The 27,129-nt window shown below is 33.3% G+C and overlaps 2 protein-coding genes across 2 annotated transcripts; both read right to left on the reverse strand.

Moving 5' to 3' along the window:
• Positions 1-1,056: 1,056 nt before the first annotated feature.
• Positions 1,057-23,176, reverse strand: LOC128177060 (alpha-actinin A-like). Its single transcript, XM_052843583.1, has 13 exons — positions 22,915-23,176; positions 22,147-22,177; positions 20,754-20,897; positions 19,081-19,323; positions 15,726-15,869; positions 15,072-15,314; positions 8,668-8,811; positions 7,978-8,110; positions 7,789-7,807; positions 3,620-3,647; positions 3,192-3,335; positions 2,626-2,874; positions 1,057-1,101 (listed from the first exon to the last, which is right to left on the reverse strand). The coding sequence occupies exons 1-13, from the start codon at positions 22,915-22,917 to the stop codon at positions 1,076-1,078; spliced, it is 1,551 nt and encodes a 516-aa protein (XP_052699543.1). The 5' UTR covers positions 22,918-23,176; the 3' UTR covers positions 1,057-1,075.
• Positions 23,177-23,558: 382 nt separating this feature from the next.
• Positions 23,559-26,317, reverse strand: LOC128177058 (calmodulin-A-like). The gene is made up of 5 exons (XM_052843581.1): positions 26,189-26,317; positions 25,976-26,003; positions 24,794-24,937; positions 24,344-24,586; positions 23,559-24,173 (listed from the first exon to the last, which is right to left on the reverse strand). Exons 1-5 carry the CDS (start codon positions 26,189-26,191, stop codon positions 24,145-24,147), a joined length of 447 nt encoding a protein of 148 aa, XP_052699541.1. The 5' UTR covers positions 26,192-26,317; the 3' UTR covers positions 23,559-24,144.
• Between the last annotated feature and the right edge of the window lie 812 nt (positions 26,318-27,129).

Consider the following 27,129-nt stretch of genomic DNA (forward strand, 5'->3'; position numbering starts at 1 on the left):
GAATCATTCTCTCTCCTTTTTTTTTAATTGATTTGTTGGGCATGCAGAGCTACGGAAGAAAATCAATCTATAGTGAAGTCAATATTTTTTCAGTCTAGCTATGAGTGAAAAAAGGTGAACGGTTCTAGATTTTTTTCAGTGTACATGGTAGTAATAATTGCTTCTATCATGACCATACATATGTATATTTATTTTCTTTTCAAATTTATCTGCCATTATCGAATTCGATGTACAATGAGACAAGTATTTTAAAACACTGATGGAGCCTACTGCTACTTTCAAAAATTGACCGCAAAAAAAAAATCCGATAATAACTAATTCAAACACATGAGTATCGGGTTACACAACATATTTAGCATACTTTGACCTAAAATCTCCGCTATAGAAATACACAGTAGAACATTTAACTATGTTAAACTTCGATTTTATACTTGTAATTAAGCTGACCCTTTTTCAATTTTTATTTTTTCAGATTTATAATTTACCTTAATGACAAAAGTATTTCAAAGTTTGTAGGTGACACGATGAACGTTCTGCATATATACACAAAAATATTCAAATAAGAGTTTTCATTATTGGTCCTTTCTTAAACGACCTTTTTGCACTTGAATTCATTTCATTTAGGTTTAAGTCATATATATAGACTCTCTTCTTTTTTAGTGTGTACATGTGTATTATGGATAGATTAAGTACATGTCTACGTTAACAACATTGTATACATGTACACGTGCATCATATATAAGTTTTTTTATGCTGTAAAATGAAAAGAATATATTCAAGAGATTTGTAGTCAACATTTTATTTCAAATAATAACAAAAATATTGAATCAAGATTTAACAACGCAAATTACATTGCAAAAATATTATTATATCTTAATTTCAAACATTAATTTATAATTTCCACAACACAAGTACAATACTAGGCCTATATACAATTGTTAAATCATTCCTACACAACTCACTCAATTCAATTAGCAGCTGGTTTGGCAAATCGTCCTTTAGTCCATGAATTGCTTGAATCCGTAACACATATTTACAGAATTGTGCTTGTTCCTCGTTATGTTGTGATATCAAATTATTCCGTCATCACTTTTATAAATTCTGGAAAAAAAATGATATAATACAACTATTTTGATAATATTTAACTTGGACTGCTCTATGATTTAATATGATACACGTTACTGTTATATCATGCTCGTATTTGAGCCCTGTAAGAAATTTTCCAAACTGCGGAGGGATATAACATTGACCAAATTAAATCATATGCATTTTAGACGCCAGTTTTCGAATGTACCTATACATTATACATATTTTCGAATGATACATAATACATAAGGACTTCTGATTGTAACGCCAACATGCTAATGTTATCAAATAAATATCGAGTTGAAACAGGCTTCTTTACACTGGAAAAAATCATCACAAATCAAGATAAATGTATATTGTTATAGTAAGCATTTCATCCAGGGGAAATTTTAATTAAAAAAAAAACCAGAACTGGCGTGGAGCGAGATAATCCCATTTCTACCATGGCAGATGTCTCGGTACCTTGGTATACTCACTGAAATCGACAACTTACCAATGTAATTGATATCACCGTCTCTTTACTTACTGGGATATACAACTTACCAATGTAATTGATACCGCCATCTCCTTCCTTACTGGGATATACAACTTACCAATGTAATTGATACCGCCGTCTCCTTACTTACTAGGATAGACAACTTACCAATGTAATTGATACCGCCGTCTCCTTACTTACTGGGATAGGCAACTTACCAATGTAATTGATACCGCCGTCTCATTACTTACTAGGATAGACAACTTACCAATGTAATTGATATCACCGTCTCCTTACTTACTGGGATAGACAACTTACCAATGTAATTGATATCGCCGTCTCCTTACTTACTAGGATATACAACTTACCAATGTAATTGATACCGCCGTGTACTTACTTACTAGGATATACAACTTACCAATGTAATTGATACCGCCGTCTCCTTACTTACTGGGATATACAATTTACCAATGTTATTGATATCGCCGTCTCCTTACTTACTGGAATAGACGACTTACCAATGAAACTGATACCGCCGTCTCCTTACTTACTGGAATAGACGACTTACCAATGTAATTGATACCGCCGTCTCCTCACTTACTGGGAAAGACAACTTACCAATGTAATTGATACCGCCGTCTCCTTACTTACTGGGAAAGACAACTTACCAATGTAATTGATACCGCCGTCTCCTTACTGGGATAACCAACTTACCAATGTAAATGATACAGCCGTCTCCTTACTTACTAGGATATACAACTTACCAATGTAATTGATACCGCCGTCTCCTTACTTACTGGGATATACAACTTACCAATGTAATTGATATCGCCGTCTCCTTACTTACTAGGATATACAACTTACCAATGTAATTGATACCGCCGTGTACTTACTTACTAGGATATACAACTTACCAATGTAATTGATACCGCCGTCTCCTTACTTACTGGGATATACAATTTACCAATGTTATTGATATCGCCGTCTCCTTACTTACTGGAATAGACGACTTACCAATGTAACTGATACCGCCGTCTCCTTACTTACTGGGATAGACAACTTACCAATGTAATTGATATCACCGTCTCCGTCTATATCTGCCGTTTTCACTGCCTCTTTCGCTTCCTCGTCCGTCAGTCGCGGCTTGTCCCCCATAGTGGTCAGGATTAGGAACAGCTGATTGGAGCTAATGGACCCGGTTCCGCTGTCATCGAACACTCGGAACGCCTCGCGTATTTCATCCTCGGTATCCGTTTCCTTCATCTTCTTTGACATCATTTGAAGGAACTCGTTGAAGTCTATTTCCCCATTACCTGGAGTAAATCAATGGAGAAAGTCTCTCGTTAAAAGCGTACGTTTGATAGAAACATCTCCGGCACACATACTTCTTAAACACTCCAAAATAATGTACAGCTACAAGTATAATTGACACAAATATATCTTCAAAGATACATTGAACACGATGCTTTCCAGTTTTGCATTTATGATATTGGAGTATCTGCTCTCTTGCTGAATCCACTGTATAGAGAAGAAGAAGAAGAAGAAGAAAAAGAAGAAGAAGAAGAAGAAAAAAAAATAAAAAAGAAGAAGAAGAAGAAGAATTGTTATCTATTATTCAGAAGTGTCTTACCATCTTGATCCACTTCGTTGATGAGTTCCTCTAGCTCCGCCATTGTGGGATTCTGACCCAGGGACCTCATCACTGACGCCAACTCACCGCCGGAAATGTTCCCGGAGCCATCTTTGTCGAACAGGCTGAACGCCTCCCGAAACTCTGAGAGAGCAAAAAGAAATGAAATCTTTTGTTACGTATTTGAAAATATTCTTCAAACTTTTCAGATAAATCAATCAATAGAGTTTTTAAAGACGAAACAAAAGAACCACAGAGCATATGTACAATGCACGTGAAATTAAAAAAAATAAAGTAAATATCAATATGCTCTGCATGTAACGACATTCCAAATTTAACATAGTTTTGACGTTACTTGACTTAATAGTCAGATAAAATACATTTGGTAAATTAATTTATGAAAGTTACATGTCCTAGTTCATATTTACCCTCGACTTGATCCTCTGTCAACGCATCCTGAAATATTATCAAAATTATCATAAAAACATGTTTTAAAAAAAACCGTGAAATATAGCCATTTTAAGTAATAATATCTTAAGAAAAGGGGGGGGGGGGGGTTCCTAAGGATAAGGAATTAAGGAAATCACAACATAAACAAAAACTTACCATTTTTTGTGCTTCAGCACTGAACTATTTACAAAATATTAAACAGCATATGAACCGATATAAGTCGGTGCTGATAGTGAGATACTCCCCGAATGGAACGACAATGGCCGGGCTCTATTGAGGACTGCGCTGACTCTGTGTTAAGTAACCCAATGAACGATGGTTATCTAATCCCAGTCTTTCTTTTGTTTTGCCCCCAGTTCATTATATCATAGGATTAATCTCTTGTCTTAATGACAAGTTTTAATGAATATGTGGACGTTTAGCAATGTTAATTTAAAAAAAAATTAATAAGAAAAGAAACATTATCCTCTTTTTTCAAAAAAAGATCTATAGATCCTTTTTCCTTTGGTAAATTGCATGCTAATATCTAGTTACAAAATTGATTCTTAATGCACATATTCATTGTACATGTATACAGAGTTAAATAAACTTTACCTATGTCTTATATCGTCCTAATAACTCAGAACCACTACATGTGTCATCATCATTAGTTATTAATAGAAAATTTATAACCGTCTTTCTGTCCAAACAAGCCGTAATTAAAACTGAGTGAATAAAATTTTATATCAATAAATTGATATTTTCTCAAACTAATTTACACCACCGTCATGCATTGTTACGGTCTTTGATTTAAAGAGGGTCTTTCATTTTTTTTCAAGGCTAACAAAGACACTTTCTCTCGATGAAAACAAATGAACGAGAATACCTACCGACTATCAAAAGAACTATATTGATGATTTGACTCAGTAGTTGACAAAAGGCGTTGTTTTGAAATTCATGAAATATTAAAACAAACAGCGCGATAAACAAGAAAGTGATGTCGTGGAAATTGATTAGATTGATTTTTGGCGGTATTTCAGTGAGAGATACACAGACATATCCAATAGTGAGAACATATAGGATTTCCTGATGTATCGGGGGGTAACTTAAAAGTGAGTAGATGCTGGACTTTGATTCTAATGAAACATCCATTATATCTATTTCCAGATATGACAAATAGAAAATCATTGATTGACCTTACGCATTCGTATTAAGTTTGACATCTCATTACAAGACTTCTTCTTTTTGTGTGTTAAAGCTTTAGCAATAGCAAAACCCCCAAAATTAATATACCTATTGGGAAACGATAAACAATATTTTGGCGTGTACTTTTTCGTCAGTGAGTGGATAACCCACGGAATTATAACCCCACGAACAACTAAAGCAACAACCCAAGAAATTTGACCAACACAAAACAATATGAGTCCATGCACGATTCACCTCATTAGTGCAGATGAGGCTTCACCAAATTCTCGGGACCCAAACAAAATGCATTCTTTTTTTTCTTTTTCTTTTTTTTTTTGGGGGGGGGGGGGGGGGGGGTTCAGGTCACAAAGGGGGAAGGGCTGATACTTGGAAGACAACTTTTAAAAAAAACCAGTTCTTAGTTCACCAATACCTTACTACCAAAACCAGCTTGGTAATTTGTGGAAATCTCTTAACAAAAAAAAAATATATATAACCAGAAAAATATCAATTTTTTTGCTGCAAGCCTCTTAACACGAGCTACTGTATTTTTCCAACAACGTATTTTGTGTCTAATTAGGAAATTAATAAATGCTAAAAGGTCATTTATAATTATGGGGGGAAAAAAACAAAACTGTTTTTTACCTCATTGTCACTGGTTCTTCTTGCCATGATATCTTTTACCATTGAATCGTGTCAACCGAAAGAAAAATCATTTTCCTGTGTGTTTGAAGAACTTTGTGTTTCTATTATCATTTGGTAGAAGAACCATTTAAGTAAATGCACGTGTGAAATATCAAATTGATTGATTCCTTTGTACGTGTTTACATGAAAAATGTAAACAGACAATATTGTCTGCTAAAACGAGGCCAAATAACGAAATGTCTCTTCAAAGAAAAAAGTCATACATACACCCTTTTCAAATTTGAAGACAGCTAGGTTAATGTTGAATTCTGTTTCAGAACACGTTGAAAACTTTTAGTTTGAACGAGGCTATCAACATTTATACAGCGATATTTTCTCACAATCGTCAATTTTCACAAGAGACAGGTATTGATTTTACCTGGATATCATGCTATTGACATCCAGCTTTATGTAAATTAATGGTGTTTTTGTACAAATATATCAAACACATACATGAAAATTTTAAGAAACTACATACATGACTTAATGATGTTTTAAAAAACAAATGCAATATATTTAATTTTAGTGGCATTTCCTTGTTTTTACACACAAGGCCATACTTTACCTATTTGAACATCTACTTTCGCAATTTGTGTTGAATTTGAAATTTTCTGATGAAATCAAATTAAAAAATGCTTCTTTATAGAAAACACATTTCGTAAATGTAAAATTCAATAATTTTTTTTTCAAAATTATAAGGATTCCATAAACCCGTTTTTAAGTAATTTTTTTTCTAGTTTTATATTTTTGGTTTAAATTTCTTTTGTTCCACAATGCGTGTACATTTCAAATGACAGACAAACTTTTGTCATGCTGTTCTGGAGAAATTTGATGATGAGTTGAAGATTGTCTATGTGCAAGAAATTGTAAAGAAACTGGGTCTTCTATACACGAGATTTCTAGCTTTTATCAAAATAGGCATTGATAAATTTTCCATTGAAGTGGCATTCGACCCGATCATAGGATTCTTCTTTTAAAATGAATTAAATGCAATCAATATAATAGAAATTGTTGAATATTAAATCTACGATTATAAAGTGTACATAAATAATTCAGGCAAATATACAAGATAAACTCAACTGTTTGGTTCTGTTAAGTTTCTTTGTGAGAATATTATGCAGAATATTTTGCCCTTCAATGTTATAGAATTTATGAAAATTATTCAAGCACTTGGTGTAAAGAACAGCTTTATGCGATCTAAACACCTTATGGCAAAGGTAAACACAAGGTTGAGACTTTGTTAATGTTTGAAAGGAGATAAAACTAGTTTGAGTATGCAATATCCCTCTTAAATCGAAATTAATCGTTTTCATAAATCTTCATTTTGAGCACTTGTACAAAAAGCAGAAAATCAAAAGTAAATAGTATGATTATGGTAAATCTTCTAACGTTTTCATGGCGAGAACTTCTACATGAATCTTCCTATTCTCTCAGTTTTTATTGAGTGACACAAAGAGTGCAGGAATATTAAGCTAATCTGTGTTTGAACATGTATTTACTGTTCGTATCCTTTTTAGCAATGAGTCGATATTATCTCCAATTTAGTCTCAACGGGGTTTTTTTGGCCAAATTTGAAGTTTAACATTAGGGAAATATACATGAAGCATGTATTCATCTCGCCTTGAATAATTCTCCATCGTTTTCTATACTAAAATGGTTAATATGCGCACTCAACCTACCCTCCTCTTTCCAATATAAAAACAATCGATATAAAATTTATTTGCACTTTTCACAGAAAAAGTCAACACAAAATATATAAACAAAGTTAACAATCAATATTTACAAAATGTACAGTATGTCAATGTATATGTTTTTAGTCCGAGTTTCCTATTTTTTCCTGGTCGGTGTTCCGTGCTTTGGATCGTGCTTCGTATCCGTTTTTGTGTCTGATTTAGTCGCCGCTGGTGTGCTTCCGGTGGCGCCACCCTTCTGCGCATTCTGGGCGGCGGCTTTTTGCTCTTTTTCTTCTTGTCCAGCACCAGCCAACATTTTTACGAATTCTACGGAAAAAAACTAAGTTTCTTATCGATAGAAAACAAAGAAAGGGTTCAGTAGATCTTTTTTTTTTGGAAGTAAAAATTGATTGTTTCAAATATCGGTGAAAATGAACATTCCTAAATAAGTACAGGCTGTGTTATTACGTATACCGTAAAAGGAAGGAATTCGAAATAAGTGTTCTTAACTGTTCAATAACACTTGTTGAAAGATAGCATTACGTCAATTTCCTCATATTGACATGTGTACTATATGTTGCAAATTTTGAATTTACTGACACTTGACACTTACATGACACTTTTACGTGTTGTAAATTGTATTTCCTGTCACCCAATGAATTAACCATTTACATATAAAACATGCGACACGTGTCAAACTCATACCGTCATAATCTATATCTCCATCGCCATCCATATCCGCTTCCTGTATCATCTCGTCCACCTCATCATCTGACAGTCTGTCCCCCATTGTGGTCATGATGTGACGTAGGTACGCGGAACTAATTGACCCTGACCCCTCTTTGTCGAACACTTTGAAAGCTTCTCGAATTTCTTGCTCAGAGTCTACGGCATTCATCTTTTTTGCCATCATCAGGAGAAACTCTTGAAAGTCAATTTCTCCATTTCCTGAATATTTTAGAGAGAAGAAAAATCGTTAAAAGTATTTTGAACGAGTTCTACAAAAATTTGATGTCAAAAGGTTTTTCTCTACTATTCTTTCTTTCAAAAGATATTATTGTGTTCATGATCGAATTTTCTACATGTCCGAATGTAATTTATGCAACAATATGTTTCATTTTGTGCTGTGTCGATTTTGAATTGTACATTTATATGATATAAAATACACGGTAAAAATAAACATGAAGCTATATAAATATTCTTCATTATGGCCTTGTTTATATACATAATGATATACAACACTGCTCGGTGGGTTTTGCCAAATACCTGTATATTTTATCGGAATATTCGATCAAAAGCGCTGGAGAACCCAAGAAAAAAACAAGATTTTTTGTGTGACAGTAACATACCTAATTATCAAAGAGCTTACATTCGGATAAAAGGTAATGAGGTAATTTAGTACGAAACGTTAGAAGAGAACTGATATGGCATTAGTGTAGCTCTAACAAGTTACAATATATTGGTACTACATGTATCTAATGTTGGTTTCGATCCCCTGTCCCTACCGTCTATGTCGACCTCCTCCACGAGGTCTGTCAGTTCCTGGTCCGAGGGATTCTGTCCCAGGGACCTCATCACTGTCCCTAACTCATCGTTGGATATGGTGCCAGATCCGTCTTTGTCAAACAATCGAAACGCCTCCTTAAATTCTACAGTTTAAAAAAAGTCATCCATAAAATGCATGTAAAACTGTATTAGCGAATAGTCTTGGAAATGTAGTGTATTACCCTTTAATTTTATTTATAATGTGTCTCTCTAAAATTTGTCCAGACATTGTAAAGAAACAATATTTATCTGAATTTTTGTTATAATTCTAGAAAGAGGCAAAGGTTGAGAGAGAGAGAGAGAGAGAGAGAGAGGGGGGGGGGGAGACACATATATAGCTGTGATAAATTAACAGTATTTGTATTACTTAGTTAATGAATCAATATGACTCCACTATTACATTTGAAGACAAATCTAAAGCTTAAAAGTACAAAGCTTCTATACGTAGTGCATAAGAAGTGAAAGAAATAATTTCTGGCAAGTACTTATTAGACACGGATTACAAAATGTCAATGAAACTTTTCAAAGCAAACTAAGGAATACTAGCATATGACACAATCTTGGACCAGCACTTAATAACGAGACCTTCGAATTACACAAGGGTTAATCTTTACCGGTTCCAAATGCTGTGTACTTTTGTTAGACATAACTCAAGTAAGGTTTATATATATCATAAGCGCATTAGGTTTTTACTTTTTCAAGTTCTTATCATGTGCGTTGGATCAGAAAATCTGCTATAAACTGGATTGTTTTCATTTAAAAGAGAATTTGTATTCAACAATTCATAAGTTCATGTATGTTAGAGATTTGAATTTGGGTTCTACGAAAGGCACAGTACCTTCAATCTGTTCTTCTGTGAGATTTTCCAAAATTTCCTGATCTTCCGCATTCTGAAGAAAAAAAAAATACAAATATCATGAGAATAAAGTCGCTACAGTTGGTACAACATCATTGTTACTTTTGAAGTAACATATTGGCAAACACTTTGTTTTCAATACAATTGATACATGTGGTCTTGTGTATTGAATAGCAAACCCCACTGCCTCTATTGATGAACTTTCTTTGATACTTATGGAACAATGAAATGTATTGATCTCTCGTTAACGGCTATTCACACCTTCAGAGTTTCGTTAAATATCTTACATAAAATCTGTTTCATGTTTGTTTGTTTGTTTTTTTTTCAATAAAAAGTAAAAAAGAATCTCACGCGACAATTAATAAGCACTAGGCATCGGATTCCTAATTAATAATGTTTTAAAACATTCGACTTTTAAATGGTGCAAGTAATGGTACATTCAATAAGTATATATAATATCAAATTATGAATGATATAGACACTTTATAAATGATACATGTATATCTAGTTCAGATAGCGTTATCACTTATAGCAATTGGTGAAAGAAAACAGATAAAAAATGAACATAAGATCAACTCAAGAACGAATATAAATAAGATATTGATATTTCATATCTGATGGTATACAAACTTGGTATCCGAATGCCCATATTCAATCTTTATCAGATCAAGGCTTAAAAATATCACGATGAGTCTGTTAAATTAATAAGTTGAAGAACAATAGTTAAAGTTGCGTTGCCAGCAAGGATAGTTAGGCAAATGTCAATAACCTAATATATCATATCAAAATAGCCCAAAATAGAATCCAGCATCATTTTTTTTAGAATCAATTTCTTTGAAATATGAATAAGAATGCATACCTAAACCTTTCAAATTTACTTTTGTCATTTTAACTTCGATCAACCTGCATTTAATTATAGAGGAATCTTACCCGCGCTGCTGTCTCTTCCATTGCCAAAGAGGTAGAATAAACCCAATAATGGAAAGCAATTTACACATAAATAAACATATTATTATTGAATAAATTCTTGTTACGCCTCTTGCATTTTAAGTTCACACATACAATACAGATTCTGACGTAAAGTATGTTTTCTTTGAGAGGACAAATCAACATTGATATGCTATTCAAAAAAGCTGAAAAAAATTAAACAAGAAATTAGACTTGAAGAGAAAAATCCATTTCGCTCAATCAATATAATGAAAGATATATTTACAGTATGCGACCCTCGGATAAGTGCACAACTGCCCTGTTTCACAGGCATAGATTGTAAAAGAAAACAATAGGCAAATTATACAAACCATGTTTAAAGATTTATCCTGCTAATGGAACTTGTCTAATTGCATTTGCGAATGAGGTTGGCCATCAAGTCATGTTTACACGCGGAGAATTGCTAGGTATATTCTTAGTACGTACTAATTCATCGAATTTAAAAAAAAAAAATTGCACAGCCAAATCCCAAACAATGCTGTGACGTGTAAAGGTAAAGAATGGAGGCATTAAAGAGCTGACCTCTTTTAAATTCGGGATCAATAGTGGTATGGGTATATACTCCATTGTCCTCCATACTGATAGATATTTAAACGTTATAAATTAATTAAGGAATGGATCTGCAGGAAACTTTACCCGAGAACAATGTGATAACGAGGACTAACGTGTCGGGGTAATACCTGCGAACGTGCATTTGTTGCTTGAAAAAATGGAAACCGAATAATGGCAACCACGAGAGCGATTATTTTTGTTTGGTCCCGTGTGGAATGACTATTGATTTTATTGGCTATCATTTGTTTTGTTTTTGAAACGTAAATCAATGTTTTCAAAGAGAGAAAAGTAAATGATAAGGTTAGAGACACTCGTTGTGAGAGCCATCTTTTTTTTAGTTATTCATTGTCAACTGTATGGGTGAAGATTAAATTCACTTTATTTACAAATGTATTAGAAATAGACATTTACATGTCCCTTCTTATTTTCAATATTAGATATACATGTACCTTTAGTTATCCCTCAGTTATATATTCGCTAAATAGTTCTTTCTTGTAATTTTCGGGTAAAATTAAAAATAAATCCTATACGTGAATGAACATGATACATATTTTCAAAGTTTTAAGTATATAATGGTCGTCATTACTCTTTTTTTCCACTAATGTTGAATATTATGATTAACATTTTTGGTGTTTAAAAAATATTAATATTTTTTCCATTTAAAGGGGGGGGGGGGGCGGTGATGGATAATGTACCTCTTAGAAATGAATGTGTTGTTTCCATAATCAAATCAACAGACTTGTATAATTACAAACTTGTATCTTTCCTTTCATACCTGTACATTCAGAGGCGGATCCAGGATTCGAAGTTAGAGAGGGCGCCAGTTATAAGCAAGGGCTCGGGGCCGCCTTGAGGCCCCCAGTGGGTCAGAGCAAAGCCCTGATAGGGAAGAGACCCCCTGAAGCTCTTGGATTTTTGAGATTTTGTAGGGTATAAAAGAAGTCTTCAAATTTAGACATTTGTGATATTTCTTTTCGTGAGTATACTTAAAAGTAAAATTCAAGACCTGCAGTTACTGTATCTGATCAAAAACCTCTGCCTTGCAGAAATATATAAAGTAATATTGCCTTTCCTTTTATTTTTATGGGTTCAAGGGAGCGAAGCCCTCGAAAGCTCCTGTATTCTAGAGAATGTGTAGGGTAAAAGTCTAAATTTTAAAACTTTAGTTTTGTGATTAGACCTAAAAATAACAAAATTATTTTAAAGGGTTGTAAGTTTAAGACCTACAGAAATCCCATCAAAACCACCTGCCTTGCAGAAATATAAGAAACATTTCCTTTTAAATTTTTTCTTACGAATGGCTTTAAGTTAATCAGTTAAAAAATCTAGTTCAATGGGTCAATGTAAATGAAGTTTAAAAAAAAAAGATAACGATGCCAGCTTGTATCATAATGGAATCATTTTAACAATAGCTTGGACTTTCAGTAGGGCGTAGCTATCTATTTCTTGCGTCAAAACAAATCAAAATGATGCGTTTTCAAGCGAAATATGCAACAATTGCGTAGTCTTAGCTTAAAAGCCAGACAAATCTTGTTGATTTCAAAGAGCCATGGCCGAGTGGCCGTCAATGAAATAGACAGGCCTACGTCACATTGCATTTTGACACAACTACCCAAAGTCCAAGCTCTTGTTAAAACGGTTCTAAACATTGAAGAGTCTTTAAAAACACAAGCTACTGAGCTAGTATAACCAATTACTTAAAAGTTAGTGACTGGTCACATTTGAACCCAAGGAGAGTGTTACTAAAATAGGCTTTCTATGTACGTTACACCATTGAACCCATGGTTTTCTTCATACTACTCCGTCGAAATTTGTCTAATGTAGAGAAATCCCATGAGTTTCCAAAAAGTTTATTATTCATTAAGGAAGGATCTTCTCGTTATCTGACATACATCTTATATTAAGAAATTCATGAAATTTTAACACAGTCAAACAGATTATATAATTCCAATGATTCTATCAGTTTAATCAAATTTGACCATCCTGTTTTCGCATAAAGGTCAGGTCAAGGTCCCTTTCTTTTTCCTCAACTTAAAGGATGATAAAAATAAATATAGTTATTTGCAGTTATGTAGACATCTGTTTAACATATGGCGTTTCTATTCTTTACTGAAATGATAGAATATCAGAATGTCTATCAGCTTATACTACTAAAGTGGAATAAATATTTCATCTAAAATTGATATTGCTTAGCCTGCATTTCCTCTAATTTTCTTAAATTTTGAAAACATTTTGATTATTTTTTTTTCTTTCAATATTAAAATATTTATGATTTTAAAATATCATTTAAGACTTGATATAAAGATATAAATTGACAGAAAAGCTGTCATTGTAGGCGAACAGGAAAATACGCGTGACCGAGTTATTAATTTTTAATACAAGCTAGTGTTTCCTAATTACGTATATAATTATTTTTTATCTAATATACAGGTCCATTTTAGTTTTTACAATGATAATTGGTCTGCCTAACATGAATAACAGCACACTAAATTCTTTTTGTGTGTATCTTTGGTTAAAAATAAAAAATAAAAAATGCACGTGTGTTTACACACGTTTCGAATTGTAACTCTTAATTATAATCATGATTAGAGCAGAAATAACAAAAAGGATGATAATTTATCAAATCAATAATTGGATATTAATTAATAAGGCAGGCGCATTGTTATGTACTTGTTTTGAACGCAGAGATTTTTGTGAAGATATTATACAAAATGTTACAAAAATGCAACTATTAAATACTAGTAGCAACACGAGCAAAAAAGACAAACTCAGGCGTGAAGTGTTTTAAACGATATTTATCTCATTTAATACTGACAAAACATTAGCAGAAAACATTGAAGTCGGCTGAGTGACTGGGTAAGATTGGTAGAGTTACCATTCCTTAACCCACCAAGAAAATAAATTTATACCTCAGTAAAATAAAGAATTTCATTCTCAACTTTTAAAATACTTGATACAAAACCAATTCCCTTGCATAAAGAAATCGATTCTTATAACATTTTTTTAGAATATATCATTCTTGTAGAGCAAATACTGAAGTCGAAGTCTTTCCCTTGTGTATAACACTATACAATATTCTGCTAACAATTTCTTTTACGTTAACTGTACACGTATGATCATGACAATACTGAAGATGAATAGAATTTACGTCATTCTCGAATTTCATTCACACAACATCACCGGTGGTTAGGAGAAGTTCCGTGTTATTTCTGGGTCATCATATGGACAAATTCTGTGACACAGAAAAAGAAAACAAGGCTTATTAAGAAAATGTGATTTTATAAATTTAAAGCTGCTTGGTCCGATTTTTTTGTAATTACAGTATCAAGATTTTTTTCATACAAATCATTCATCTTAGAAAGTTATGGACTTTCTCCTATTTACACCAGCAGAATCAGTCTCCTTTCAAAGTTAGAAATATTCAAAGTAAATAAAAATAATTTCTCTTTGGACAAACGAAAAAACAAACCAAAATGCATCACGGGAATGTTTAGAAAAGGAAACCGCTTGGTTTCGTCCCCCGAATGATTGGGGTTATTCAATCCGCATGCTATGCATCGATTGTAAAGAAAGCAGACTTTGGAAATATTAGCGAACAAAACGTACACATGTTTATTTGTAATTTGTCTGATTATTTCGACCTTTATTTAATGCGATGTCAAAGTCGTAATACAACCATACCCGTCTCGTCGTCAGGGGTGAAATTTAACATGAGGCGAAATAACGAGGTGCCTTTTAATGTCGTTTGTTTTGTTAGCAAATTTTGTACGTATTTTTCTTCATTGAAATTTGGCATAATTGACAGGTAAAACTACTGCAATATCTATTATTATACATATACTAAGCATAGCCATCGTTTAAAAGCGTGCATAAAATTTGATATAAAATCGGACCAAGCAGCTTTAAATATAATGTAATATAATACACTCATTTTGTAAATAATGATAACATTGTAAAATAGTTCATTACCTTCATAATTAACTTTTCCGTCACCGTCAATGTCTGCCTCTCGTATCATCTCGTCTACTTCCTCGTCCGTTAGCTTTTCTCCGAGACTTGTCATCACGTGACGTAATTCGGCTGCACTGATATCGCCACTTCCGTCTTTATCAAAAACTTTAAATGCCTCTCGTAGTTCTTCTTCTGAATCCTCGTCTTTCATCTTTCTCGCCATCATTGTCAAGAATTCAGGAAAGTCTATCGTCCCATTACCTTTGTAGGAACGTTGAAATAATTAAGTTCCATTGCTTCTGAATTGAACTTATTCATAAATACGTGTGATAACTGAAGTTTCTGTATTACCCATATAACCGTGATAATAAAATTTACATAGAGAAGTTAATATATAAATATAGCATTCGGCAAACCTCGGCCGATTCGGTAACCTAGGAATCGGCCAAGGTGTGCCGAGTGATGACATGCTTCCTTATGGAAGTACTGGATTAGAGCCATTGTATGGTACTGAATTACACACTCGAGAAGGCATCTTTGTTGCAATTAATGGAATGAATATAATGCTACAGGATAACCTTTACAGAACAGAAAGATTATGATAGATATATTGGAACAATAGATCTACATAATAGATATTTCGATAAAGATGTCAGTACAGTATATTGTTACCATCAGCATCCACCTCGTTGACCATGTCCTGGAGGTCAGCTTCAGTGGGGTTTTGGCCCAAGGACCTCATCACGGTCCCTAGTTCTTTACTGCTGATCGTACCGTCCCCATCCTTGTCAAATAAACTGAACGCTTCCTTGAATTCTATGAATAGGCAAACAGAGATTGATTTTTAGCAAACTTACATCATCATCGTTTGTAAGATATGTTTTGCAAATATTGCCAAGACGCATGTTTAGATTGACAGGATATATTTAGATTACTAAGTAAGGGGGTGGGCATATTTACATAAACTTTGAAGGACGGCTAACGTTTCCTTGAAGTTGAATAAGTGTAAAAAAACTATGTTTCGGATATAAGGTATATAAAATACTAGTGATAATTCCAAAAATTCATTCCGTATTCATGTTGTCATAAAGATATACTGATTAAACCTTGATGACTGTTCCCAAGAGCAAGAGTATCGCAGATTTATTTTTTGTATAAATAAGTTTCCTTGTTCAGCATGCTATAAACGAACAATTAACAGTGACAATAAATACAACGATAAAGGCTTTTAATAACACATGCAGTAATTCCTGTTCAATTACATGCAATTCGAAACTTCTGGGTTTTTTAAGCCATATTTTTATATGACTTGCAGCTATAGTCAACAATAAATCCTTTAAATATTATACAAACGTTTTGGTCGAATGAACTGATTTCTCCGAATTTTTCGGCCTCTCAAATGCTGTTATAAATAGGGCATTTAAAGATTGTTTACAGAAATAATTTATTTTAAAATCATCCTTCGAAACAAACGTTTTGGTGCATGCTTCGAAAGAACCAGATTCTCCGAATTTGTGGAAAGAAAGGAAGTCTCCAAATTCGTAAGCTTCCTGGTTGTTGTTAATAGGATACCTAAGAGACCGTTCACAGAAATATCTGATTTTGAAATAGAAAGTAACACGTACCTGCAATCTGCTCTTCTGTTAGCTGTTCTGCCTGAAAACATTAATTCACATAATTACTTTGAAAACTGGGGTTTGTACATACAGTCCAAAATGTTGATAATTTCTCTTTTTAAGGAGATTACACAACGTGATCATCATCGATTACGTAAGCAAAGTTATATTTACTGTTCATGTGATTATTTTCTGGTCAAAGAAAATGATTCTTGACAAAATTAATAGAATTTTGGTAAATGTATTTGCAACTGAAATTGACATGGGTTATTGGTACAATCGTCTCAAATACCTCGATATGTATTCTATTTTGCCTTATATAGCAATCTATGAACACAGAAGATCAAATACATGCATTTAAGTCAAAAACGATTTTTAATCATCTTTTGTGTTCAAATGTAGCTGCAGGTCTGTAGCTCCTGGTCTGAAAAATTCGGATGGACGACCTGGGTCGTCTATCCGAATTTTTCAGACCGGGGGCTACAGACCTGCAGCTAGTTCAAATGATGCTGAGGTCAAGAAAAAAAACTGTTTCCTTATTGTATTATTTTATCTGTTACATGTATATCACATTACGATATAACATGCATTAAAACCGTGCTTCAGAATGGTAATTTAAATCTATACTTGTACTTGTATATATTCATGCAGTCTTTATCTGTGAATATATACTTGTATATATTCATGCATACTTCATCAATGAATTCAACAATTTCTTTAATCATGATACTGAACACACAAAATATGTGTTAACGAAATATTTGACATCAACAAGTTCGAACAGTTTTAAAGTTTGACTTACCATGTTGAAGTTGATAAAACTAATGGTAAGGATATCAGAAGGATCGCAACTTCCTTTGTCTTGATTTAGGAATTTAAATTTGAGGCCCGTCGTCCATGCACCCTTAGTTTGTCATTGGAAACACGGAATACTCATCAAACTTGTGCCTTCTCAAATCTGTTTGCTTCACTGCATATCAGGTTTCGGGTGTGCAAAAAAATATTTCATTACACGGGTGATAGGGGTCATCTTTTAACGTAATACGCCAATTGATATCTTAATCCCCTTGCTGCAATGTCAGACTACACTGCTCAGAACATTCATGATTTTTATGAATTGGAATGGTAATGTAAAGTACAAATTGCGTGAATGCTAAAATCTTGGAGGATATTTAGTCTTGTAAAACCCCTATTGTTGTCTGTTTACCTTCGTGAGAGCTGATATGTTTGAAGTAATATCAAAACAGGGATTCTTAAAACGTTTGCGACATTTCATCGACGGTTTACGAGATACTAGTGAACTTCTCAAAAACGCAATGTTTACAAAACGTAACGAATTAACATAATAACGATGAATATAATTTTTCTTTTAACTCGTGGGCATACTAAAGACTATAATTATGTCTTTGATGTTAGATATTTACTAAGCAAAACATGTTTTATTAAGAGCGAAACAAACGGATTTCGAGTTAAGCAAATTATTAACAGTTATTAGAATATATCTCATGAATGATATTTCAAGGTCCCTTTTTTCAAATAGTGTAAAACAGTTTCAAAACTCTTGAAGAAAAAAATTTAAGAAAAAGTGGTCCTTTGTCAGTAAAATTATCACCACTGTACCTGTAGCAAGATAGTTAATGTTTTTATTGTGAACACTTTACGTGTTTTTTCATTTTGCTCTTGTTTTTAAATTATACCTCATATAGCGGTTGTGTGGGAAAAAATGAAAATGAATAAAACTTGACTATATTTAATGAAAATACGTATATATTAAATGTATTAACATGATATATATATGCATTCATGAAAAATAAAAACATTAAATCAAGAAAAAAGGTATAACGTGTGAATTGTCCACAGTTAATTGTTCTAAGAAAGAATACATAAATAGGAAACTTGGTCTATCTGTCTGTATATCTGCTGGTTTCTGATGCTGATTCTATGGCGGGGCTTGATGGAGCACACACCCATGTTGTGCATGATGAGATCAGGATTAAAGAACAGTAGTTGTGTTTCTCTTTGGTGGTGTGTGATTGTCCCTCAAACAGAGTCCATTGAGTTGATCAGAAATTCATCGAACAGAGGAAATGGAGAAAACTATTTTCTATTTTGTTGTCATCATTCCAACAAATTCTGCAAAACAGAAAACAAAATTAATGAAAATGTTTTTAAACTCGATTCTATAACATGACAAAAGAATACCCCCCCCCCCCCCAAAAAAAATGTGTGTAAATAAAATATTTTGTTGGAAACCGCTGAAACTTAGATATTTGAACTTGTCATTTATGTAGGTTTTCTTTTGTAAATTCTGATGTTGAAATTAGTTAATGCTAATATATCTTCTCTTTTTTTAACATCAACTTGCAAAAAAGTGAATGAAAGTTGCAATGGCACCACAGTGCAACTGATACCTTCATAATTAACTTGACCGTCGCCATCTATATCCGCTTCCCGTATCATTTCGTCTACTTCCTCGTCTGTGAGTTTTTCCCCGAGATTTGTCATCACGTGACGTAATTCAGCCGCGCTGATGAACCCGTTTCCGTCTTTATCGAACACTCGGAAGGCCTCCCGCAATTCCTCTTCCGAGTCGGTGTCTTTCATTTTCCGTGACATCATTGTCAAAAATTCTGGAAAGTCTATTGTCCCATTGCCTGTTTGAAAGAAAGATGCAGTGTGAAGCAACAACAAAATTCTGTCCAAGTCTTACGCAAGAATTAATTAGGATAATACACCCAAACTTTAATAACAGACGAAAAATGAATCGCAGACATAAGATTTATATGTCTAATTCGTTTCTGCAGGAAGTAAATTAAAAACCAGATCCGATTGGCTACCGTTAAGGATGTTGATCTATACATCATTTTTCCTGAAATAGACATTTCTTGAAATTTATGGATGGACATGCCATTTCTAATCTGTACGACAAACAAAACATATAGTCGACAGATAGCTTTAATCACAGATAAAAGGGGAGAACCAATGCTTCTCTCGGTAAAATCAATAGGACTCACTCTAGCTGGGTGCCATTAATCAATTCAGTAAAAGATAGTGTTGCTCTTTTGGACATAACTTGGATTTTTTCTATCAGAGAGAACCATAAATCACCCATTCCAATGACAACTTCACGACTTATGGGGAAGACCTCAAAGGAAACATGTTTCTGAAAATGGCAGTTTTATCTCAGAAATTAATCTTCAATTATTTTGTTACATATTGCTCTAAAAACATTGATATGTTCATGAATTTCTTATGAAGGTTTAAGAAAGTAACCGTTGTCCAACATTTTTTTTTCCTGTTTACAATTCACCATGATCAGAAAATGGAGACTGAATATTTGAATTACATTATACATGTACTTATATATAATACATGAATTCGATATACACTGTATACTTTCAATATTTATCTGAATGCACTTAAAATTCGAAGTTCTTTACATTACTTATTAATGTTGATAACCTAACTACCATTGTAATAGGAACGGTCATTATCATTTTATGCCCGCTTTGCTGAATAATGAACCTACAAGGCATGTTAAATATTGATAGAAATACGATACGGTCTTCCGGAATCCATATAGCCATTGATGTGTCGGATGACTTCAAGCAGACTATGATGTCAATGAGCAATTTTCAGTCAAAGGTTTGTGTAATTTGGAAAGGCAACCCTTTGAATACTTTGTCAACGGTATTTCAATCTTTATTCTGCTGTGGGTATCTTTCTAAATCGTTTGACTATACGAAAATCATCAATGCCAATTACAATGAAATTAATAGCCTGTATGTACGTTTTCCCGACTTTTTGATTTACATCCATTTAGTCATATTTCATTATTTCGAATTCAAAAAGGAGTAGTTTAATTTCGTGTCCTTCTATCGTGCCAACAACCATTGCTTCACAGGCACTCACATAGGGTTTTATTTTTTATTCCCTTTCCGGTCGTAAATAAAATCTTAGAAAGGACAGCACAACTTACATTCAATTTTTTTCATCAAACACTGAAGAAAAAAGTCGACGACCAAAGATTTGTTGCGGACTATTTTCTTTGGCGTGGTATTTTGGGGGGTAAAAAGTCTCTTACCGTCGGCGTCGACTTCGTTGATCATATCTTGGAGTTCAGCCTCGGTTGGATTCTGACCTAGAGACCGCATTACGGTACCGAGTTCTTTGGAGCATATGGTTCCATCGCCGTCTTTGTCAAAAAGACTAAAAGCTTCCTTAAATTCTGTAAAATAATTGTGTACAATTGCTGTTGAAACTGTTTTCAAAATTGTTCTGATCGATCGTATAAAATACAACAATAGAGGAAACTAAGGCAATTTTCTTTAATAAAGGATTTTCACACTTCGCAGTACGACTAAATTGATATATTTTTTCCTGTACTCTGTGGTATTGTTCTATTAGAACCAGACGAAAGAGAATTAAAAGTGTAAAGGACAATATAAGGGCATTAAATTTCAATAAAACACAAAAATATCGGCAACAGACATATAAATCGAACCGTTTCCTAGAGAAGACAAGTAGAGCTAAATTGTGCTAAAGGTTCCTGCACGGAATCAATGGCCTACAGTGCAAATGAATCAGCACAGCAAAGCTCAAATATTAGTTCACAGTATTACATTGTCAATGTCTGTTAGCTCTCCCAACAAAGAATAAAAAATAAAATTCTTTGGCAAATATATCTAAGAGGAAAAAATAAACCGGTGCTAGGGGATTCTGGGATCAAATGTTCCGCCATTACACTCGTAAATGGTTCGCTTGGGTCCATGTCTTTTAAGGGCATTGCCAGAAAATTCATTGGATTGCCAATGATTATGTAAGCTTAGACATCAAAATTTGATATAAGTGCATCTTGTAATAAAATGGAATAAAAATTAACGTATTTTAATATTAAAAATTGATTTTTGAATTTATTACCCGTAATTATGTAAATCAGCATTACTAAGATTTTGGTACTTCGCGTTGATTTTGTATTGTCCATAATTAGAAATTACGGATTTTCCGAATAGTTATATGTATCACTTCTGATATGGTCAATTCTAATTACAGGTATAGTATACGTGCACAGAGCCACTGAAGCTACATGGTCATGTTTATTCAAGTTCCAAACTGATTGAGAAATTTTGCAGTGCAATTACATACGCTGACCCTTGGCTCTCGCTTTCTCTATTTTGTAGCCAAAAAATTGCTGCACTGGAAATAAATATGGAAATGTTTGCGTGCCTACTGATAAGAAGAGCTATCATTTCTATATATCGACTGCACTTTTCTTCTCCCCTACTCCTGATCATTCCATGTTGTTCTTCATTAGTTTTCTGACAATGAAGACATTTCGACTTGATTGCCTAGTATTGAAATTCAATGAACAATGACGATTGAATCTCAAATTTCCGGAACTTTGGCTCCGGACCCCAATGGAACTCCGGAAGTGGGTTAGAATAATTTTCTTTTACTAGCTACTAAATATAACGCACCTGCTATCTGCTCTTCTGACAGTTCGTCGGCCTAAAGGATAAAAATGATATAATTACGTATTGATCATCAGGGGAAAATTGTCTGATAATCCAAAGAGGAAAACAGGGTAGATTCCATTTATAAAAAACTTAATTACTATAATGCCTTTAGACACCTTAATCCAAATTCTGATCAATAAGATCTTCATTAGCTGAATAACATCATTTTTCACTTTAACGTGAACTTTATATATTTAATTTCTAAGTAAACCAATGCTTTCAATTTGAACAGATTTAACCTGAAGCGCAAGCTCTCTTGTTCATATATACATATAGAATTTTCTGTGTCTTTATCAAGTCAAAATTATCTAAAGACCTAAATAGTGTATGTATTCTCCATTGGAAAAATTAGCTTGTTTATCATGACAAAAACAGCAGAGAAATTGCTTTTTAGTTGAAAAGCTTACTAGAAATGGCAAGCTATTGTAAAGTTCATACATATACATGAATTTCATTTGTTTTGATTTAATTTCAATGTTAATGTACCCTGGTACTGATAATGGCCATTTAAAGAAAATAAAATTAATTCACTACTAAGGATAACTGATAGATTTTACAAGATAAAACACCATTTGCATACACGCAATGCTTACCCAATTAGCAATAGAAACAAATACCAATAATGTAAAATCCCTCATACATCGCGGTAAAAAAAAAAACATGATGCGCTGAAAAACTAAAGGACACAAGATATTTGTTAATCCATCAATCTATTAAACATCTACTTACCATCTCAGGTTTTCTTTTTTAGATATTTGATTATCCTATTCCAGTGTATAACACTATGCCCCGGCGTCCTAAGTGACAATGTTTCTTGGTTAAAAGAGCACGGTACGGTTGCTGCTTTCTGTTGCGTTACGCTGTATTTACATAGTCTGGTCCTGTGTGAATTTAGAAATCGACTCAATAATAGCTTCCAAATGTATTTAACTAAGCCACCAATCGTTCCATGTCATCGGGTTTTTGTTATTATTGATTGTATCGGCTGCCCAATAATCGGAAGGTCTTTTTGCTTTACTGTTGAAAGTCCCTGCTCTCTCTCTCTCTCTCTCTCTCTCTCTCTCTCTCTCTCTCTCTCTCCTCCCTTCTTCTTTCCTTGAGTAAATAATGATTTTCTTCTCAAAAGATTTTACCACAATTTTTACTAAACGACTTCTGGTTTCAGAATCCCTTTTGAAACTGACTTTTATTCAGTAGTATTCGAGCCAATGTGCAGGAGAAGAAGAATTTTCTTTTTTAACCTCAACCAGACAAGCCATAGGCTTTTATTGCATAATCGATTCCAGTTTTGGGAAGTGTCGTTAAATTCATATTTTATTGCAGTTCATTTGAGCATTTGTTATTGAAAAAAGATTATTGCATATGACAGTTTCTTCACGTTAAAAGACAAACTAGATTTTTGGTAAAGTAGGGTATTATCAAGGAAAATATCATAATAGAGAATTCATTACTTGCAAAAAAAAACTTTACAAATCTCACAAAAATAAGCAACGAAGTGATATTCACTAAAATATTTTCATTTCTTTTTTTTTTGTGTAAAGAGTTTATAACACTTTGATTAGTTAAGATACCCAAAACAATAGAACAAAAAATCACACAATATATAGTCTGAATTATGTCTGTGTATAAAAACAAATAATAACATTTTTAGTACAATAAGTTGCTGCGTTTGAAATATTATACATCTCCGTAAACTGAGATGATATCACATATACAATGAAATCAATGGCAATTTCAAACAACCAAACACAACAAAAATAAAAACTCGCAAAAATAAATAATCGCGAACTGTTTTATCTTATATCACAATTATTTCAATGAACTCCAAAATGACTCGGATAAACACAACGAAATAAATAAATAATCGATGAATCAATGGAGCACTTGAATATCTCAACTGTTTGCTTCCAACGAAAATGCTTGTGTAGTGTCTAGTGATGTTGAATGCGTTTCGAAATGCTATCTCTGGGTCATCATAGCTTCAAATTCTGCAAAAATGAGGGGTTTATTTTAGTTAACAAAATTTGTGTTATTGAAAAGTCATTAAATTATGTATGTTAAATCATTTGTAAAATCATTTACTATACCATACTTGCATATATTGAAATACGAGATAATTTCTGTTTTAGATTGGTTTGGGTGAAAAAGTTATGGATACCTTTGTAGTTTATTCGACCGTCGCCATCTTGATCTGCTTCACGGATCATTGAGTGAACATCCTCAAGCGTCAGATTCTCCCCGAGCTGTGACATCACGCTCTGGAGCTCAGTGGCCCCAATGAAGCCATCGCCATCTTTGTCGAACACTGCAAAGGCCTCCCGAAGTTCTGCTTCCGTATCTGCGTCCTGAACCTTCCGGGACATCATTTGAACGAATTCGCCAAAATCAATGGTACCGTTGCCTTTAAAATCAAAATCAAACACATTAAAAACATTTGTATTATTTTGTGATTAGCGACATTAATTTTTATTTTTATTTTTTCTTCGTCATAAATAGAGCACAAAGTAAGCATTGTAAAGTTTAGCTGCCGATTGCTTTTGGCTGACGTTGATGATGACGACTAAATTAAACATGGCGGCATAAGCCGAACGCCATTAAATGGGATTACCATCTTCATCCACTTCGTTGACCATGTCCTGCAGTTCGGCCTCTGTGGGATTTTGTCCTAAAGACCTCATCACCGTCCCCAGTTCTTTCGTTGTGATCGTTCCATCCCCGTCCTTATCAAACAATTTGAACGCCTCTTTAAATTCTGTAGAGAAAAACCCCATTATTAATGGCGTAATGCTCATAAGTATAAAATAAAACCCCGTTTACATGAAGAAACTCACAAATGCCTTTAAAACCAATCAATTTTCCAAAGAATCATTAATATTTTTTCTAGAATTATAGTGGAAACTCGTCAAAGGGACATCTTTCTAAAATATTTACACAATTGCGGATATCCTTCCCTCTCTTTTACACTTAATACGGTTAGAAAATTCAAGAAAATATTGTTTTACCGGTATTTTATGTTCCAGTAAGTTTTCAATTAAAAAGTTAATACTTTAATTTTTTTTTATTTATTCCAGTGGTCTCTAAAATCAAACTTGGTACAGTATTTGAGTTATATTTTCAGAGTAAAACTCGGTTGTGGAAATTTAATGCATGCTGTGAACTTGCAATGTTCAGCAATTTCTTTTGAGAGTTTCTTATACACCCAGTTGTCAGGTCAAAGGCATTTAAAACCTTTATTGATCATTTCATTGTCCATTCATATATTTCTCCAACAAAAATATCGTGACACAAAAAACGTTTTTCCCGATACGATTGCATAAAAATATAGAGTTGTTATACAAATAGCAACATGTCTGATCAGAATTCAGTGAAAATTACACATTCTTAATTATTATATACGGGTTCTGTCAATTGGTTACCCATGTTTTGATATGGTTCAATATGGACTTGATGCAAACAGTTTTAAATTTTTTTCTACAAAAATCCATTAAAACTGTATACTGAAACAACAGTCGTATTCATGTACATGTACTAGCATTTAAATCTGTATTTAAACAAACAATTAAACATGCTGTTAATTAAAGCGATCAAATCTGCAAAATGCATTAAGAATAGTTTAGGTAGTACATGTACAAATATCAAAATGACAATTGGCTTACTTTTCTTATTTTTTAATGGAAATTAAGGAATCTGTATTAGGCGTGTAACATTGTTTTTAATAATAGCGATCACTCTTTTCTTTTTTTTATTAGTAAACCTTGCAGCAAAATTGCAGCAAAATACATTTACTTACCAGCAACTTGTTCAGAAGTTAAATTGTTCTACATTGCGAATAAAAATCTTAAAGTTACTACGATAATATTTACAAATTCCATGAACAATTTGACATCTTATGATAGGAAAGACATACCTCCATAATGATTGCAAATTTAATTGTAAAACGTGCAGAGAAATCAAAATAACCAAAAGACATAATGTCGAAAAGGAAACATTTACACAATCTTACCATTTTAGCGTTGACCGGAAATGGCAATTTGATGGTGTCGTTCGTAAATCAAAACAAATCCCGCATATTGTTGCGGGGATCATGTCTGCTCCAACACCTGACATTGTGAGCCTGTCATGCACATGAAAAGACGAATTGTTTTTATTCTTAATCGTATCAAAGGGAACCATCTAGAATTAGCGTACATTTTACGAGTCCTATGTTGTCATTGTCGGCGAAGTCAAGGTTGAGGGCTTAGATTGTTTGTAATTATGTGTGGTGTGTATGTTCTGTCTTAATTACTTGCTGTGTGTCCCGTGCCGCATGTTAATTTTTTTCTTGTATATAAATGGTCCCCAGAATTTGGAAGCCGAAGGTCAGAATTGGTATCAAGTTTAATGAATGCGTACTCTTAGCGCACAGCACAAAAAACCTTGGTGCTTTACTAATACACAAACCTGATTAGATAATCTGGATTATTTGCAGGCGTTAATCACAGTGTCATAGGAAAATATTTTAATTTGGCTTACTTTTTTTAACATGGAATAATTATATTTTTTATAAAACGTTATTGAAATATACCTATAACTCTCTGGGTATGTTGCAAATTTAGAAATAGATATACAGGTGTTTCAAAACTATTGATCGTCATATTGATAATGACGTCATGATTCTGGCATCATCTGTAGACTTGTTGTCCCAGAAAAAAGATGCAATTCTTCACGCACTGCCAAACATATAGAATAATTATGCAATACTCCTAAGCAAGATGTAACATCCTTATAGATTTAAAATGAAAATAAAATATTTGTATGGAATATGCAAACAACTTTCCCCGTATATTTTACATGGTTTTATTGGTAAACCTGTTGACCTATTGACTAATCTTGACGTCTTTCGAGTAAACTTTCTTTTTAAAAAAAAAGTTATTTCAAGACTGATCTGTGAACTTTTAAAATAAT

The sequence above is a fragment of the Crassostrea angulata genome, chromosome 3 (genome assembly GCF_025612915.1).
Source record: "Crassostrea angulata isolate pt1a10 chromosome 3, ASM2561291v2, whole genome shotgun sequence".
Lineage (NCBI taxonomy): Eukaryota > Metazoa > Mollusca > Bivalvia > Ostreida > Ostreidae > Magallana > Magallana angulata.

Excerpts from the sequence above, each read along its gene's own strand:
- LOC128177058 (XM_052843581.1), bottom strand. Across the intron at positions 24,587-24,793 it reads CAACGAAGTGGATGAAGATG|GCAACGGTACCATTGATTTT; the intron begins GTAATCCCATTT and ends TTGATTTTAAAG. Across the intron at positions 24,174-24,343 it reads CGGTCGAATAAACTACAAAG|AATTTGAAGCTATGATGACC; the intron begins GTATCCATAACT and ends TCATTTTTGCAG.
- LOC128177060 (XM_052843583.1), bottom strand. Across the intron at positions 19,324-20,753 it reads CAACGAAGTCGACGCCGACG|GCAATGGGACAATAGACTTT; the intron begins GTAAGAGACTTT and ends TCTTTCAAACAG. Across the intron at positions 8,812-15,071 it reads CGGAAAAGTTAATTATGAAG|AATTTAAGGAGGCGTTTCGA; the intron begins GTAATGAACTAT and ends TTTAAACTGTAG.